General features: G+C 45.7%; 1 protein-coding gene across 1 annotated transcript in view; it reads left to right on the top strand.

Annotated features, from left to right (window-relative positions):
* The window catches only part of MYO1H (myosin IH), a 99,366-nt gene that overhangs the window by 62,156 nt on the left and 20,797 nt on the right, over positions 1 to 16,413 (top strand). Inside the window, exons 15-19 of the mRNA XM_021675532.2 lie at positions 2,965 to 3,059; positions 6,441 to 6,487; positions 10,939 to 11,019; positions 12,730 to 12,835; positions 14,205 to 14,322. Coding sequence (XP_021531207.2) covers positions 2,965 to 3,059; positions 6,441 to 6,487; positions 10,939 to 11,019; positions 12,730 to 12,835; positions 14,205 to 14,322 — 447 coding nt within the window. The remainder of the gene's footprint in view (positions 1 to 2,964; positions 3,060 to 6,440; positions 6,488 to 10,938; positions 11,020 to 12,729; positions 12,836 to 14,204; positions 14,323 to 16,413) is intronic.

Below are 16,413 nucleotides of genomic sequence, written 5' to 3'. Positions count from 1 at the left end.
CACAGCACAGAAGATCAACTAGACATTTAACTTAGTCTTTGCAGTAAGGAGGAGAGAATTTAAAAGCCTGTGCTGGAGTCATGAAGACCTGTTTTGTCTGTTTCTTTTTTGTTTTTTGTTTTTTTTAAGATGGAGTCTCACTCTGTCTCCCAGGCTGGAATGCAGTGGCACGATCTCTGCTCACTACAACTTCTGCCTCCCAGGTTCAAGCGATTCTCCTGCCTCAGCCTCCTGAGTAGCTGGGACTACAGGTGCCTGCCACCATGCCTGGCTAATTTTTTTTTTCTTTTTTTTTTTTTTTGAGATAGAGTCTTGCTCTGTCTCCCAGGCTACAGTGCAGTGGCACAATCTCAACTCAACGCAACCTCTGGCTCCCAGGTTCAAGTGTTTCTCCTGCCTCGGCCTCCCAAGTAGCTGGGACTACAGGTACACACCACCACGCCTGGCTATTTTTTTGTATTTTTAGTAGAGACGGAGTTTCACCATGTTAGCCAGACTGGTCTCAAACTCCTGATCTCAGGCAATTCACCTTCCTTGGCCTCCCAAAGTGCTGGGATTACAGGTGTGAGCCCCCGCACTGGGCCACACCCGGCTAATTTTTGTATTTTTAATAGAGATGGGGTTTCACCATGTTGGCCAGGCTGGTCTCAAACTCCAGGCCTCAAATGATCCACCCACCTTGGCCTCCCAAAGTGCTGGGATTACAGAAGTGAGTCAATGCACCCGCCCCAAGACCAACTGAATGCTCCTGCATTTGTGTTTCACCTGCTACAAGGCGGGGTTATTTATACAACTACCATCCAGCTTTGTAAATGATGCTGTGAATTGTCTAGTGTAGTTTCTGGCCATGGTAAAGACTTAGTAAATGGTGGTGGCTTTATCAGACCTGTTGTAGAATACTGAAGGGATAGTAAATGAAATTGCAAAGGGTAAGTAAATGAAATTGCATAGTGAATTAAGAATGGAAAAATAAATTGGGGTATATTCACAAATGGAATAACATATCACCGTGCAGTGAATAATCTGTAACTACATGCAATGATGTAAGTAAATGACACAAATGTGAGTAATAGAAGTCGGACACAAAAGAGGATATACTGTGGCCGGGCACAGTGGCTCATGCCTGTACTTCCAGCGCTTTAGGAGGCTGAGGCAGGCAGATCACCTGAGGTCGGGAGATAAAGACTATCCTGGCCAACATGGTGAAACCCCATCTCTACTAAAAACACGAAAATTAGCCAGGAGTGGTGATGCAGTCCTATAGTTCCAGCTACTCTGGAGGCTGAGGCAGGAGAATCGCTTGAACCCAGGAGGCGGAGGTTGCAGTGAGCCAAGATTGCGCCACTGCACTCCAGCCTGGGTGACAGAGCAAGATTCCATCTCAAAAAAAAAAAAAAAAGAGTACATACTATATAATTCCATTCCTATGCAATGCATACAACTAGGTAAAAATTAACTTATGCTGCTACATGTCTGGTTGCAACTGGAAAGGGCTCAAAGTAGGGGTTTTCAGGTACTGGTAATGAAAGCTCTGCTTCTTAATCTGGATGCTCGTTACAAAGGCATGTTGTTTTCAAAAATTCATTGAGCCATACACTTAGAATATATGTGCTGTCAATCTATATGACAGATTCAAGTAAAAGTCATTTTAAAAAATCAAGAATCTGGCCAGGCACAGTGGCTCACATCTATAATCCCAGCACTTTGGGAGGCCAAGGCAAATGGATCACCTGAGGTCAGGAGTTCGAGACCAGCCTGGCCAACATGGTGAAACCCTGTCTCCACTAAAAATACAAAAAAATTAGCCAGGAGTGGTGGCTCACGCCTGTAATCCCAGCTACTAGGGAGGCTGAGGCAGGAGAATCACTTGAACTCAGGAGGCGGAGGTTGCAGTGAGCCAAGATCACACCATTGCACTTCAGCCTAGGCGATAGAGTAAAACTCCATCCCAAAAAAATAAAAAATAAATCAAGAATCTGTAGAACCTGAAAACGGATGTTTCATGGGTATTTTAGTCTCTCAACATCATAAAAATGTAAGATATAAAATTGTTCTTAGTTACTTCACCTAGAAAAACAGGAGTTAATTCATTATACAAATACATGTATTTCTGTGGCTCTTCTATACTTTTATTTCTCAGGGTTTATGGGAAGAAAGGATTTTTTTTTTTTTGAGACAAGGTCTCACTCTGTTGCCCAGGCTGTAGTCTAGTGGGTTAATTATAGCTCACTGCAGCCTCAAATTCCTGTACTCAAGCAGTCCTCCTACCTCAGCCTCCCGAGTAGCTGGGACTACAAGGCACATGCCACCACTCCCAGCCAGTTTTTTTGTATTTTTGAAAAGACAGGGTCTGGCTGTGTTGCCCAGACTAATCTCAAACTCCTGGCCTCAAATGATCCACCTGCCTCAACCTCCCAAAGTGTTAGGATTACAGATGTGAGCCACCATGCGTGGCCAAAGGATCTAATTTTAAAGAAATCTTGGTCTATAGCCAGAAAATAAGTAACAAGACTTCCTGGGAGCCTCCCTGTGTGGTGGCTTTCAGTGTGGACCCAACTGGTTGAAGACATCTCTCCCTCACTCTTTGCTTCATATATTGGTGCCATTTTGTCTCAGTGAAGTAAAAAGTTCCATTCATGGGCTGGGTACAATGGTTCAGGCCTGTAATCTTACCAGCATTTTGGGAGCCGGAGGCGAGCAGATCACAAGGTTAGGAGTTCGAGATCAGCTTGGCCAACATGGTGAAACCTCATCTCTACTAAAAATACAAAAATTAGTCAGGTATGGTGGTGCATGCCTGTAATGCCAGCTACTCCAGAGGCTGAGGCAGGAGAATCGCTTAAACCCAGGGGGCGGAGGTTGCAGTGAACCGAGATCATGCCACTATACTCAAGCCTGGGTGACAGAGCAAGGCTCATCTGAAAAAAAAAGAAAGTTCAACTCATGTCTCTTTCTGTCTTGTAGCCGTAAGCTGGCTGGTCCAAAGGACCGAAAGAGGATTGGCTGGATGGAGTTCCGCCTCCTCCACTACGCAGGGGAGGTCACCTACTGCACCAAGGGTGAGTGGCCATGGGGTACAGGTGACAGCCATGTATGTGCCCAGCTTGGTGTCTTACAATAAGTTCCGAGTCTATGGAGGAAATGGTGCACAGCCATCCCAAACGTTCCCTAAGCTCACATTCAAGCCACTTGAAAAAGTCTTTCTAATTGTATTGTATTTATTATTTTTGTAAACAACCACTTTATTGAGATACAATTCACATATCATACATTTACCCCATTTAAAAATGTGCAATTCAGTTGTTTTTAGTATTAATATATTCAGAGTTGTGACAACATTACCCATTCATTTTATTTTATTTTTATTTTGAGAGGGAGGTTCGCTCTGTCACCCAGGCTGGAGTGCAGTGGCGCAGTCTCAGCTCACTGCAACCTCCACCTCCTGGGTTCAAGCCATTCTCCTCCCTCAGTCTCCCAAGGAACTGGGACTACAGGCACCCACCACCACACCAGTCTAAATTTTTTTTTAATATTTTTAGTAGAAACAGGATTTCACCATGTTGGCCAGGCTGGTCTAGAACTCCTGACCTCAAGTGAGCCACCCACCTCGGCCTCCCAAAGTGCTGGGATTACATGAGTGAGCTACCACACTGAGCATTATTTTTACTTTTAAATAAGAGTATATTTCTAAGGGCTGGGCATGGTGGCTCACACCTGTAATCCCAGCACTTTGGGAGGCTGAGGCGGGTGGATTACGAGGTTAGGCGTTCGAGACCAGCCTGGCCAACATAGTGAAACCCTGTCTCTACTAAAAATACAAAAAATTAGCCAGGCATGGTGGCAGGCACCTGTAATGCCAGCTACTTGGGAGGCTGAAGCAGGAGAATTACCTGAACCTGGGAGGCGGAGGTTGCAGTGAGCCGAGATCACGCCATTGCACTCCAGCCTGGGCAACAGTGTAAGACTCTGTGTCAAAAAAAAATAAATATGAAAACAGTATATTTCTAAGAATCTTTTAAAAAGTAATAACACATACAGGTATTCAGGGTTTTTTCTTTGAATGCAAAATGACAAAAAGGTAAAAAATGTTTTAATAGGATGAGTCTCTTTATGCAGATAATCCCTTGATTTTTGTTTAAAGAATAAAGGTAATACACACGTGGAGCTAAAACCCGCTGACAGCACAGAAAAGAACAAAAGAGAAACTAAAATGCCTTTTACTCTGTATCTCCCTCGGGGGGACCACAAGAATCAATGATTTCTTGTAACTACTTCCAGGAAAATAGAAATGTTTTCTGCATTCACCTATGAATGTGAGGACACACACACACACACACACACTCACACTCACTCACTCTACCTTGATCTCACTTTTTCCCATGTAGAAACTCTGTGTTGGTAGGAGTTTTCCATGTGCTTGGTGCCAGGCAGATGGGTGGGGGGGACATCACGGATATGGAAATCTGATTGTTTTACCACCTGCTCTGAGTTTTTCTACTTCTTTGTAGCACCAGGAATTATGTCTTCTGCATATTTGAGTTCTGGGATATTGCTGGTAGTAATCTCATGCTATAGTATTTGATTTTAGTTTTCTGTGTGGGGAATGACGCCAGCTTGCTTCTATGCCACCATTTTTTTCTTAAACACTTTTGATGCATGTCTTTTTTATTTTTATTTAATCTTTTTTTTTGAAAGAGGGTTTCACTCTGTTGCCTAGACTGGAGTGCAGCGGCACAATCATGGCTCACTGCAGTCTTGACTTCCTGGGCTCAAGTGGTCCTCCTACCTCAGCTCCCCAAGTAGCTGGGACTATAGGCATGTACCACCACCTGCAGCTAAGTTTTTTTAAAAAATTGTGTAGAGACAGGCTGATCTCAAACTCACTATGTTGCCAAGGCTGGTCTCAAATCCCTAGGCTCAAGCGATCCTCCCACCTCAGCCTCCCAAAGTGCTGGGATTACAGGCATGAGACACCATGCTCGGCTGTCCCAATCCTTTTTTAAAAAATCTGGTTTTGCCCTAATAATGCCATTTAGTTTCTAGTTTCTAGTGTAATTAATAACTGATTAAGTTTTAGGTAAACAGATAAGCCACATTTTCATTTTGAGAGAGAGGTTCGCTCTGTCGCCCAGGCTGGAGTGGGAAATGACTTGTCTGTCTTTGTCCGAAGATGCTGTTGGGCCCCACCAGCCGTGGTGCTTGAGTTTGTGGGTTTGTTTTTTCTCCGTAGTGGGGAATTTTCTCATCTATTTACAGAGTCCCAGCTGGCTGTCCTTGAGGTTCAGTGTCCCCTGTTTCTGTATATTTAGTGTATGTGTGTTTCTTTGCTATTGGACTAGGGCAGGTGTACAATACTTAGTGTAAAGACTACGCATATTTATATGCTAGCTCATCAGGGTTGAGTATAGCGTTTGTGCCATGAGTTCAGTTCTCACTGAGGGACATGTTACCCCCGCCAGGGATATGTGGGAATATCTAGTATATTTGTCCATTCTCACATTGCTATAACGAACTACCTGAGATTGGGTAATTTATAGAGAAAAGAGGTTTAATTGACTCTAAGTTCTGTAGGCTGTGCAGGAAGCATGGCTTGGGAGGCCTCAGGAAACTTACAATCGTGGCGGAAGGTGAGGGGGAGGCAAGCACATCTCACGTGGCTGGAGAAGGAGGAATAGAGTGAAAGGGGAGGTGCTACACACTTTTAAACCACCAGATATGGTGAGAACGATCATGAGAACAGCGAGGGGGAAATCTGTCCCCATGGTCCAGTCACCTCCCACCAGGCCCCTCTCCCAACGCTGGGGATTGCAATTTGTCTTGAGATTTAGGTGACAGTACAGACCCAAACCGTATAATCTAGAGATACATCCGGTTGCTGCAACTGGGGAGAGTGTTACTGGGATCTAGTGTAAATAGAGGCCTGGGACACTCCTCAGCATCCCATAAGGCATGGGACAGCCCCCACCGCAAAGAATGATCCAGCCCCTGGCTGGGTGCAGTGGCTCATGCTTGTAATCCCAGCACTTTGGGAGGCTGAGGTGGGTGGATCACTTAAGGTCAGGAGTTCAAGACCAGCCTGGCCAACATGGTGAAACCCCATCTCTACTAATAATACAAAAAATTAGCCAGGCATGGTGGCAGATGCCTGTAATTCCAGCTACTCTGGAGACTGAGGCAGGAGAATCAATTGAACCCAGGGGACAGAGGTTACAGTGAGCCGAGATCGTGCCACTGCACTCCAGCCTGGGCAACAAGGCAAGACTCTGTCTCAAAAAAAAAAAAATGACCCAGGCCCAAATGTCCATAGAGCCAAGGCTGAGAAACTGTAATCTAATCTGAAGACATTATTTTTCAGAATTTCCCTTTGCAATGAGTTGGCATGGAATTGTATTTTTAGGCAGAACCATTGATTCAAAAAAATTTTATTCAATGTTTTACAGGATTCTTGGAAAAAAACAATGATCTTCTTTACAGACATCTGAAAGAAGTAAGTCTGAAACTTAACTGTATGTGTTTCTGATGATTTTGAAATATTACCCATGCTAGTGATTTTCATAGAATTTGCCTTCTGAATTTTTCTTTTCCATGTGTCGTGTTAGAACTCGAGCATATCATGGCCAGAACAGACATTTAAGATCCTCTGTATGGACACTTCACTCAACAAACCATTCAGATGTGTGTGGTGCCTCTCCTGGGTACCAGCTCTGGAGTCATCCGTGAACAGGACAGAGTTCTTGTTCTTATGGGGCTTACAGTCTGGAGTTGGGGAAGCAGAGAATAAACATATACACAAATAGGTTATCCGTCAGTGAGAATACTACAAAGAGAATAAACAAGGAATTGTGGTTGAAGGGGACATTTTTAATTTAGGTGATTAAACACCCCCTCAGAGGTAACTTTGAGCTAAAACCTGAAGGAGAATGATTTTGGCCATACAAGGATCAGAAGTTATTCCAGGTAGAAGCACCAGCATGTACAAAGGTCCTGTGGCCTGGAAGAGGGGAAATGTCAGAGGAGGGGACTGAGAGCTTAGCTGGGGCAGGTCCACAGGGGAAGTAGAGATGTCGTTCTGGTGTCATGAGAATATACTGAGGCGACATGATCTGAGGATGAGGAAACTGAGACCCAGACAGGTCACAACTTTCACAAGGCAGGAGGTGGGGGCTGGAGATGGTATTAGCCCCTAGGGCTGCCAGTGGAATTCCCAATCTCTTTGCCTTTCCATATATCTCATCAATCTGAAAAATGCTGCTACTGCTGCTGTTGCTGTTTTTGAGACACGGTCTCCCTCTGTTACCCAGGCTGGAGTACAGTGGCACCATCATAGCCCGTAGCCCACTGTACCCAGGCTGGAGTACAGTGGCACCATCATAGCCCGTAGCCCACTGCAGCCTCAGCCTCCTGGGCTCAAGTGATCCTCCTGCCTCAGTCTGTGTACCTGGGACTTCAGACACACACCACTACACCCAACTGATTTTTTTTGTTTGTAGAGACAGGATCTTGCTATGATTGCACAGGCTGGTCTTGAACTCCTGGCCTCAAGTGATCCTCCCATCTCACCCTCCCAAAGCGCTGGGATTGCAGGCATAAGCTACCGCGCCATGCCTAAAACCTTGATTTTTTTTTTAAGGCCCTTATTTTGTATTAAAATACTTAACTGTTTTATACAAAATTAGATTGTATTAGCTTGGTTTATAAAAAGCTTAAACCTAAAGGTAACATTTTCAAGTGAGCAGGTGAACAGTCACCTCAGGAGTTTTTTCTGCCTTCCCAGACTTTCTCTACCACTTCTGGGACTGGTTGTCTCAACCTTTTCGGACTCAGGGTAGATGAGCAACTCCTAACTTTGGGTCCACCAGTCACTCTCTGGGTCTGAGTCCCAGTCCAGCCCCTTCCCTGCTGGGGATTTTGTGGCCAATTTCCGCATCAGTGAAGTGGGCCTGCTGATGTCCTCCTCATGCAGTAGCTGTGAAGAACACGGGAGTAGAAGTGTCTGGTTGACAAATGGGAGACAGCGTTCCTCCAATGGCTTCCCCTCTAGGGGTCACGGCCATCGGCTTCACAAACCAATCCACGGAAAGGACATCACACAGAAAAAAATGTCTGAATCTCTCCCTTCACCAACCAGGGCAGGATGGAACACTTCTAATTTTTTTCTTTACTATTGGAAGATTGTTCTTCCATATCACTGTAGTTTAGAACTGCAATGGGTTAAACAAAAAAAAAAAATTCAATTAAAAAAACTGGGGGGCCAGGCTCAGTGGTTCACACCTTTAATTCCAGCACTTTGGGAGGCCGAGGTGGGTGGATCGCTTGAGCCCAGGAGCTTGAACCCAACCTGGATGACATGGCGAAACCCCATCCCTACCAAAAAAAAATGACCTAGGTGTGGTGGCATGCTTCTGTAGTCCCAGCTATTTGGGAGGCTGAGGTGGAAGGATTGCTTGAGCCTAGAAGGGAGAAGTACAATGAGCTGTGACCATGCCACCGCACTCCAGCCTGAATGACAGAGTGAGACCCTGTCTCAAAAAAAAAAGAAAAAAAATTTTCGGAGTCATGGCAAAACATACATAACAAAATTTAGCATTTTAATCATTTTATTTATTTGTTCTTTTTGAGACAGAGTCTTGCTCTGTCACCCAGGCTGGAGTGCAGTGGCATGATCTCAACTCACTGCAACCTCTGCCTCTCAGGTTCAAGCAATTCTCCTGCCTCAGCCTCCCCAGTAGCTGGGATTACAGGCGTGCACCACCATGCTGGGATAATTTTTTTGTATTTTTAGTAGAGATGGAGTTTCACCATGTTGATCAGGCTGGTCGCGAACTCCTGACTTCAGGTGATCCACCCGCCTTGGCCTCCCAAAGTCCTGGGATTACAGGCATGAGCCAACGCGCCCAGCCACATTTTAATCATTTTAAAGTGTACAATTCAAAAGTGTTGAGTAGATTTACATTGTTGTGCAGTTAATTTCCAGAACTGTTTGCATCTTGCAAAACTGAAACTCAAGTCTCCACTAAACAACCACTCTCTGTTCCCCCTCCCAGCAGCCCCGGAAATAGCATCTACTTTCTACCTCTCGGAACTTGACCCCTCGAGGGACCTTATATGAGTGGAATCACACAGCGTTTGTCTTTTTGTGACTGGTTTATTGCACTTAGCATAATAAGCACAATACTTGTTTCACTTAGTATAAGGTTCATTCATGTTGTGGAATATGTCAGAATCACCCATTTGAAGGCTGAATAGTATTCCATGCTACATATATAGGGAAAATATTATTTTTCTTGGTAGAGAATTCAATTTTTTAAAAACTAAGGACTTTTGGTGATGTGGATTATTTTAAAAATACACGCACAGGGGAGAAAGTCAAGCAGTACGAAAGCTAATGCCCTGGGCCCCGTGTCGGCAGGCCTCTCTCCCGAGAGCTAGCTGCCCTCACTTGTATCGTGGGGCCTTCCAGGGATCACACAGTGTGTGTGTGTGTGTGTCTCTTTTTTTCTGTTTCTCTTTGCACAATAATGGCGCACTGTGTGTGTGAGTCTGCTGCTTCCTTTTCTCACTTAACACCATTTTCTTGGAGATCACTTTTTTTTTTTTCTTTTTGAGACAGGGTCTCAGTCTGTCACTCAGGCTGGAGTGCAGTGGTGCAATCACAGATCACTGCAGCCTCGACCTCGAAGGCTCAAGTGATCCTCCCACCTCAGCCTCCTGAGTAACTGGGACCATAGGCGCGCACCACCATGCCTGGCTTTTTTTTCTTTTTTTTTTGGTAGAGACAAGGTTTTGCCATGTTGCCAGGCTGCTCTTAAACTCCTGGGCTCAAGCCATCTTCCCGCCTTGTCCTCCCCAAGTACTGGGATTATAAGCCTAAACCCTACCATTCCCGGCCTGGGATCATTCTTTTTTTTTTTTTTTCACATGCAGAAAACGTTTGGTTTTCTTTTTTATTATTATACTTTAAGTTCTGGGGTACATGTGCAAAATGTGCAGGATTGTTACACAGGTATACATGTGCCATGGTGGTTTGCTGCACCCATCAACCCGTCATCTACATTAAGTATTTCTCCTAATGCTCTCCCTCCCCTACACTCCTACCCCCCGACAGGCCATGGTATGTGATGTTCCCCTCCCTGTGTCCCTGTGTTCTCATTGTTCAACATCTACTCATGAGTGAGTACATGCAGTGTTTGGTTTTCTGTTCCTGTGTTAATTTGCTGAGAATGATGGTTTCCAGCTTCATCCATGTCCCTGCAAAGGACATGGTCTCATTCTTTTTTGTGGCTACATAGTATTCCATGGCATATATGTGCCACATTTTTTTATCCAGTCTATCATTAATGGGCATTTGGGTTGGTTCCAAGTCTTTGCTATTGTGAACAGTGCTGCAGTAATCATACATGTGCATGTGTCTTTATAATAGAATGATTTATAATCCTTTGGGTACATACCCAGTAATGGGATTGCTGGGTCAAATGGTATTTCTGTTTCTAGATCCTTGAGAATCGCCACATTGTCTTCCACAATGGTTGAACTGATTTATGCTCCCCAACAGTGTAAAAGTGTTCCTATTTCTCCACATCCTCTCCAGCATCTGTCGTCTCTTGATTTTTTAATGATCACCATTCTTGGGATCATTCTTAAAGAAGCAGTTTATTCTGAAGCAGCTGCACTACACCAGGGACAATTTTTGCTTTATCATGTCTGAGAAAAAACAGCTGGCCTCAGCAAGCAGCCAAAGCGGTGGACGAAGGATGTGAACACGGTCTTCTGTATTTGATTGTGTCGTTACCCTCTCTTTACATCAGGAACGTCTTCAAGCGTTCAAGAAGCAGATGGCTCCGTGGCTTCGCGCACGCTTCTGTGAGCCGTCCTGACGGCCCTGTAGTGATTTCTGAAACAGCGAATGTAAATGTGCTGCTCATTTCTCTCCACTTACAGGTGCTGTGCAAGTCCAAGAATGTTATCCTGAGGGAATGCTTCCTGCTGGTCGAGCTAGAAAACCGGAGGAGGCCCCCAACAGTGAGTGGGGAAAATGCCCAGGCAAAATTGGAAAGGGAACAAAAATTCCCCAGAGGGTGAGATGACCACCAGCTACCTACACTGTTTAAGCCACCTTCCCCTTTTCTGGAAGTGTTATTCTCTAACAGATTCTACTAAATGTATGCACCTGTAATCTCACACCTGTAATCCCAGCACTTTTGGAGGCTGAGGCAGAAGGATCGCTTGAGGCCAGGAATTCAAGACCAGACTGGGCAACATAATGAGACCCTGTCTCTACAATAAAAATTAAAACAAATCAGTGAGACAAAATTTGGGTACATTACGGCCGAGTGTGGTGACTCACACCTGTGATCCCAGCACTTTGGAAGGCTGAGGCAGGTAGATCACAAGGTCAGGAGATCGAGACCAGCTTGGCCAACATGGTGAAACCCCATCTCTACTAAAAATACAAAAAGTAGCTGGGCATGATGGCAGGCACCTGTAATCCCAGCTACTTGGGAGGCTGAGGAAACAGAATCGCTTGAACCTGGGAAGCAGAGGTTGCAATGAACCAAGATTGTGCCACTGCACTCCAGCCTGGCAACAGAGTGAGACTCCATCTAGGGGAAAAAACAAAACAAAACCAAAACTTGGGTGCATTAATAACATAAAGAAAAAATAAATTAGCAAGGTGCAGTGGTGTGCATCTATAGTCCCAGCTATTTTGGGAGGCTGAGGCAGGAGGATCCCTTGAACCTAGGAGTCTGAAGTTACAGTGAGCCACGATTATGCCACTATACTCCAGACTAGGAGGCAGAGCAAGACCTTGTCTCTTAAAAAATCACTTGGAACGTGGCTTATAATATATATATAAACTTCGAATGTGATATTCATGTTCCAAGTTTAGTGCCAGTTTGTTCACATGTAGGCATTCACTGAGCAGCACCTACTGTGTATACGTGGCAGGCACTGTGCCAGGTACAGGGTTGTAGCAATAACAAGCCAGATGAGGTCCCTGCTCTCAAGGGACTTACAAGCTGGTGGGAGAGGGTATGGGAAAATACCATCAAATAAAGAAAGAACTGGGCCGGGTGCGGTGGCTCACACCTGTAATCCCAGCACTTTGGGAGGCTGCCGCGGGTGGATCCCAAGGTCAGGAATTCAAGACAAGCCTGGCCAAGATGGCGAAACCCCATGTCTACTAAAAATACAGAAATTAGCCAAGCCTGGTGGCAGGTGCCTGTAATCCCAGTCACTTGGGAGGCTGAGGCAGAGAACTGCTTGAACCCGGGAGGTAGAGGTTGCAGTGAGCCAAGATTGTGCCACTGCACTCCAGCCTGGGCGAGAGAGCGAGACTCAGTTTCAAAAAAGAAAGAAAGAAAGTTAGAAAGAACTTATAATAATGCCAGCATCATGAAGGACGCATATCAACAAAGAAACACAAAGGAAGGTGGCGGAGGGCGACAGGCCCGGGGCAGCACTTGTTCCTGCTGGGCGCTCACCACGTCTTTGCCAAGCAAGTGACGCATCCTAGACAAATGCTTGTCCAGCTTCCACGTGACCAGACCGAGCTTGGGTTCCTCAGGTCAGGACATCCAAAGCCACCTCTCAGTGGGCCAAATGGCCACTAGGAGGACAACCTGTCACTAGTTCGGCTCTACAGGGCTGGTACCTTGAGCCCTGGCCAGCCTTCTCTGTATTCACTGGAAGAAGCAGTGTCTCCTCGGCTCATTCTCTCTCTCTCTGCAGGTGGGGACTCAGTTTAAAAACAGTCTGAGCAGCCTTCTAGAAATTCTCATCTCTAAGGAGCCCTCATACATCCGTTGCATCAAGCCCAATGACAGGAAAGAACCCAGTGAGTTATGAATCGCTGTGAACTGGGCTCAGGGAAAGGAGGCTGGGAGGCAAAGTGAGGTGGCAGTTGGGATCTTAACCACCACCACAAGCTCGCTCGATGTCCTCTGGATGTGAATCATTTTCCTTTCTAAAGTATAGAAGTTGCCGGGCGTTACAGGCTCGCACCTGTAATCCCAGCACTTTAGGAGGTTGAGGCAGGTGGAGCATTTGAGCCCAGGAATTGGAGACCAGCTTGGGCAACATGGCGAAACCCTATCTCTACGAAAATACAAAAATTAGCCAGGCATGGTGGCATGTCTCTACTGAAAATACAAAAACTAGCTGGGTGTGGTGGCACGTGCCTGTAGTCCCGTCAAGTTGGGAGGCTGAGATGGGGGAATCAATTGAGCCCAGGAGTTCAAGGCTGCAGTGAGCCATGATCATGCCACTGTACTCCAGTGTGGGTGACAGAGTGAGACCCTATCTCAAAAAATAATAATAATAGAAGGTAAGTGAATTCTTTTGGTGGTTCAGAGTGAGCATTGCTCAGAGCTTGGTCAGTTTCAGGAGCAACATAGCTGAGCCAGGGAGGTGTCAGAGGGGAGGGGAGTCAGCGTCACTCTTTTCCAGCCGGGGAACAGTCTTCCAAAATGATCCATGACTTGGGGAGTTTCTAAGCTCTTGCCATGGTCTATAATGAAGTCGTACCATCAGAGGCTCACAGAGGCCAGGCAGGAAAAGCAAATGAGTGAGGCAGGCAGGTTGTAAGGCAATAGGGAGTGGAGGGGACTGCGGCAAAATGGAAAAGGCATGTTCTGTCTAAAGGGGCAGCAGCGCTACTCCTCTCCTGCCAGTTGTTGCCATGTGGGACTCTGGCACTACAGTAGCCAGATGTTGACTTTTCAAAGGAACCAGAAATTTAATTTTTTCCTATAATATTCCACCATTTAAAAAACACAATTGGGCTGGGTGTGGTGGCTCATGCCTGGAATCCAGCATTTTTGGAGGCCGAGGCAGGTGGATCACCTAAGGTCAGGAGTTTGAGACCAGCCTGGTCAACATGGTGAAACCTTGTCTCTACTAAAAATACAAAAATTAGCCAGGCGTGGTGGCACATACCTGTATAGATACTCAGGAGGCTGAGGCAGGAGAATCACTTGAACCCAGGAGGCAGAGGTCGCAGTGAGCTGAGATTATGCCACCGCACTCTAGCCTGGGCGACAAGAGTGAAACCTGTCTCAAACAAAACAAAACACAATTAAGACCTCATGAAACGTGTCTAGGGCCAGACCCAACACACCAAACTTCAGCTTGCAGCCTGTGATCTGTCTTGTTGAAATGAAGCCATGAGGTCCTCTCCTGTCAGTCTCTCTTCTGTTTCTTCAAAGGCAAATTTGATGACTTCCTCATAAGGCATCAGATCAAATACCTGGGGCTGATGGAGCACCTGCGGGTGAGACGGGCCGGCTTTGCGTACCGGAGGAAATACGAGCATTTCTTGCAAAGGTAAAATGTATTTTATTGATCTGAAGCCAGTAGTCCTGTGCCTACTATGTGAGAATCTCTGGGGTTTGATGATAAATAAAATGGCATCCCTTAGGAAGCTCAGTTTTATTCTCTCTCTCTTTTTTTTAAATGGAGTCTCATTCTGTTGCCCAGGCTGGAGTGCAGCCACGCAATCTCAGCTCACTGCAACCTCCACCTCCCGGGTTCAAGTGTCCTGCCTCAGCCTCCTGAGTAGCTGGGATTACAAGCACCCACCACCATACCTGGCTAATTTTTGTATTTTTAGTAGAGATACAGTTTCACCATGTTGGCCAGGCTGGTCTCAAACTCCTGACCTCAGGTGATTCACCTGCCTTGGCCTCCGAAAGTGCTGGGATTACAGGTGTGAGCCACCGCATCCAGCTCAGTTTCATTCTTAACTTCTGTAGTTATGACAGGTAAAAACACTAACATTTGGTAGAATATAAAAACCCAACTCTGGGTATAGTGGCTCATGCCTGTAATCCCAGCATTTTGGGAGGCCTAGGTGGGAGGATTGCTTGAGGCCAGGAGTTTGAAACCAGCCTAGGCAACATGGCAAAACCCAATCTCTACAAAACAAACAAACAAACAAATTAGCTGGGTGTGGTGGTGCATACCTATAGTCCCCGCTACTCAGAAGGCTGATGTGGGAGGATCACCTGAGCCTGGGAGGTTGAGGCTGCAGTGAACTTGAGACCGTGCCACTGCACTCCAGCCTGGGTGATAGAATGAGACCCTTTCTCAAAAAAAAAAAAATTTTTTTTTTACAAAACTCAGTTTACCACCTTCTGTTCATTTCACTAACCACTGACTGTTCAGTCAAGGGCAAGGCCAAATGCATAGACCTGCCACCAGGGGGCGACCGTGGGCAGTGCCCCACAGGCCTCTGAATTAGCAGGGGAAGCTAAGTTCATTTGTGACCATAGGGTCTGGTTTAGCGCCTTAGCGCAACAGGCCATCAAGAGCAGCAGGTTAGCAGTGGGGACATGGGTTTTCAACCCACACAAACTTGGGTCTTAATCCTCATTCTCTTATAGCTGTGACCTACTATTTCCTTATTTGTAGGATTAAACAGTCTGGGCTTCAGGAGTTTATAAAGATTTAATGAAATATTTCTATGCCTACTCTCACCTCTTCAGTAATGGGCTGTGTGTGAATTTATGCTATCAAAATAGCAACACAACTCTCAAGCATAATAAATGGTCACTTTCATAGGTCTGAATGGTTGAATATCAGCGATTTCACATGGTTCAACCTAATATTTTGAGTGTAGTCTTTGGAGACTCTTTGCCCTTATTTTTCCTGTATGTACCTCCTTTGCCCACCATTTTTGCCCATCAGCTATTTATCATTCGTTCATCCTCATCCCAAATCTGACTTCTGCAGCAGCTGGCAGGGGCAACAGCCACTGCCCACCTCACCCTCCAAACACATACACACTTGATGTTCCCATCTACCTGTGTTTTTTGAACTTCATACATCTCTTGTTTATTTTTGCTGCTGTCTGAGGCTCATTCATTCTTTCCATAAAAACTAGTGAGCAGACCACGCATGTTGGCTTACACCTGTAATCCCAGCACTTTGGGAAGTGGAGGTGGGTGAATCACTTGAGGTCAGGAGTTCAAGACCAGCCTGGCCAACATGGTGAAACCCCATCTCTGCTAAAAATACAAAAATTAGCTGGGTGTGGTGGCACACACCTGTAATTCCAGCTACTCGGGAGGCTGAGGCATGAGAATCATTTAAGCCCAGGAGGCAGAGGTTGCAGTGAGCTGAAATCACACCACTGCACCCCAGCCTAGGTCACAGAACGAGACTCTGTATCAAAACAAACAAAACTGATGAGCAGCTATCTGAGCTAGCAAGGTCCTAGGTACTGGGGTAACAGCAGAGAACAAGACAGACCCCATCCCTGACCTACTTTCTATGGGGGAGACCAGTAAGAACAAAGATGTAAAGTTAGCCTTCCATATCCACAGGTTCCACATCCAAGGAGTCAACCAACGGTGGATTGAAAATGCTTTTAAAAATACAATAGCTGGGCGTGGTGGCTCACGCCTGTAATCCAAG

Source organism: Aotus nancymaae, unplaced genomic scaffold, assembly GCF_030222135.1.
Source record: "Aotus nancymaae isolate 86718 unplaced genomic scaffold, 86718_ANA_hifiasm-v0.15.2.pri h1tg000021l, whole genome shotgun sequence".
Classification (NCBI taxonomy): domain Eukaryota; kingdom Metazoa; phylum Chordata; class Mammalia; order Primates; family Aotidae; genus Aotus; species Aotus nancymaae.
The sequence above is the reverse complement of the archived record's forward strand: the minus strand, read 5'-3'. Positions and strand labels throughout refer to the sequence as shown.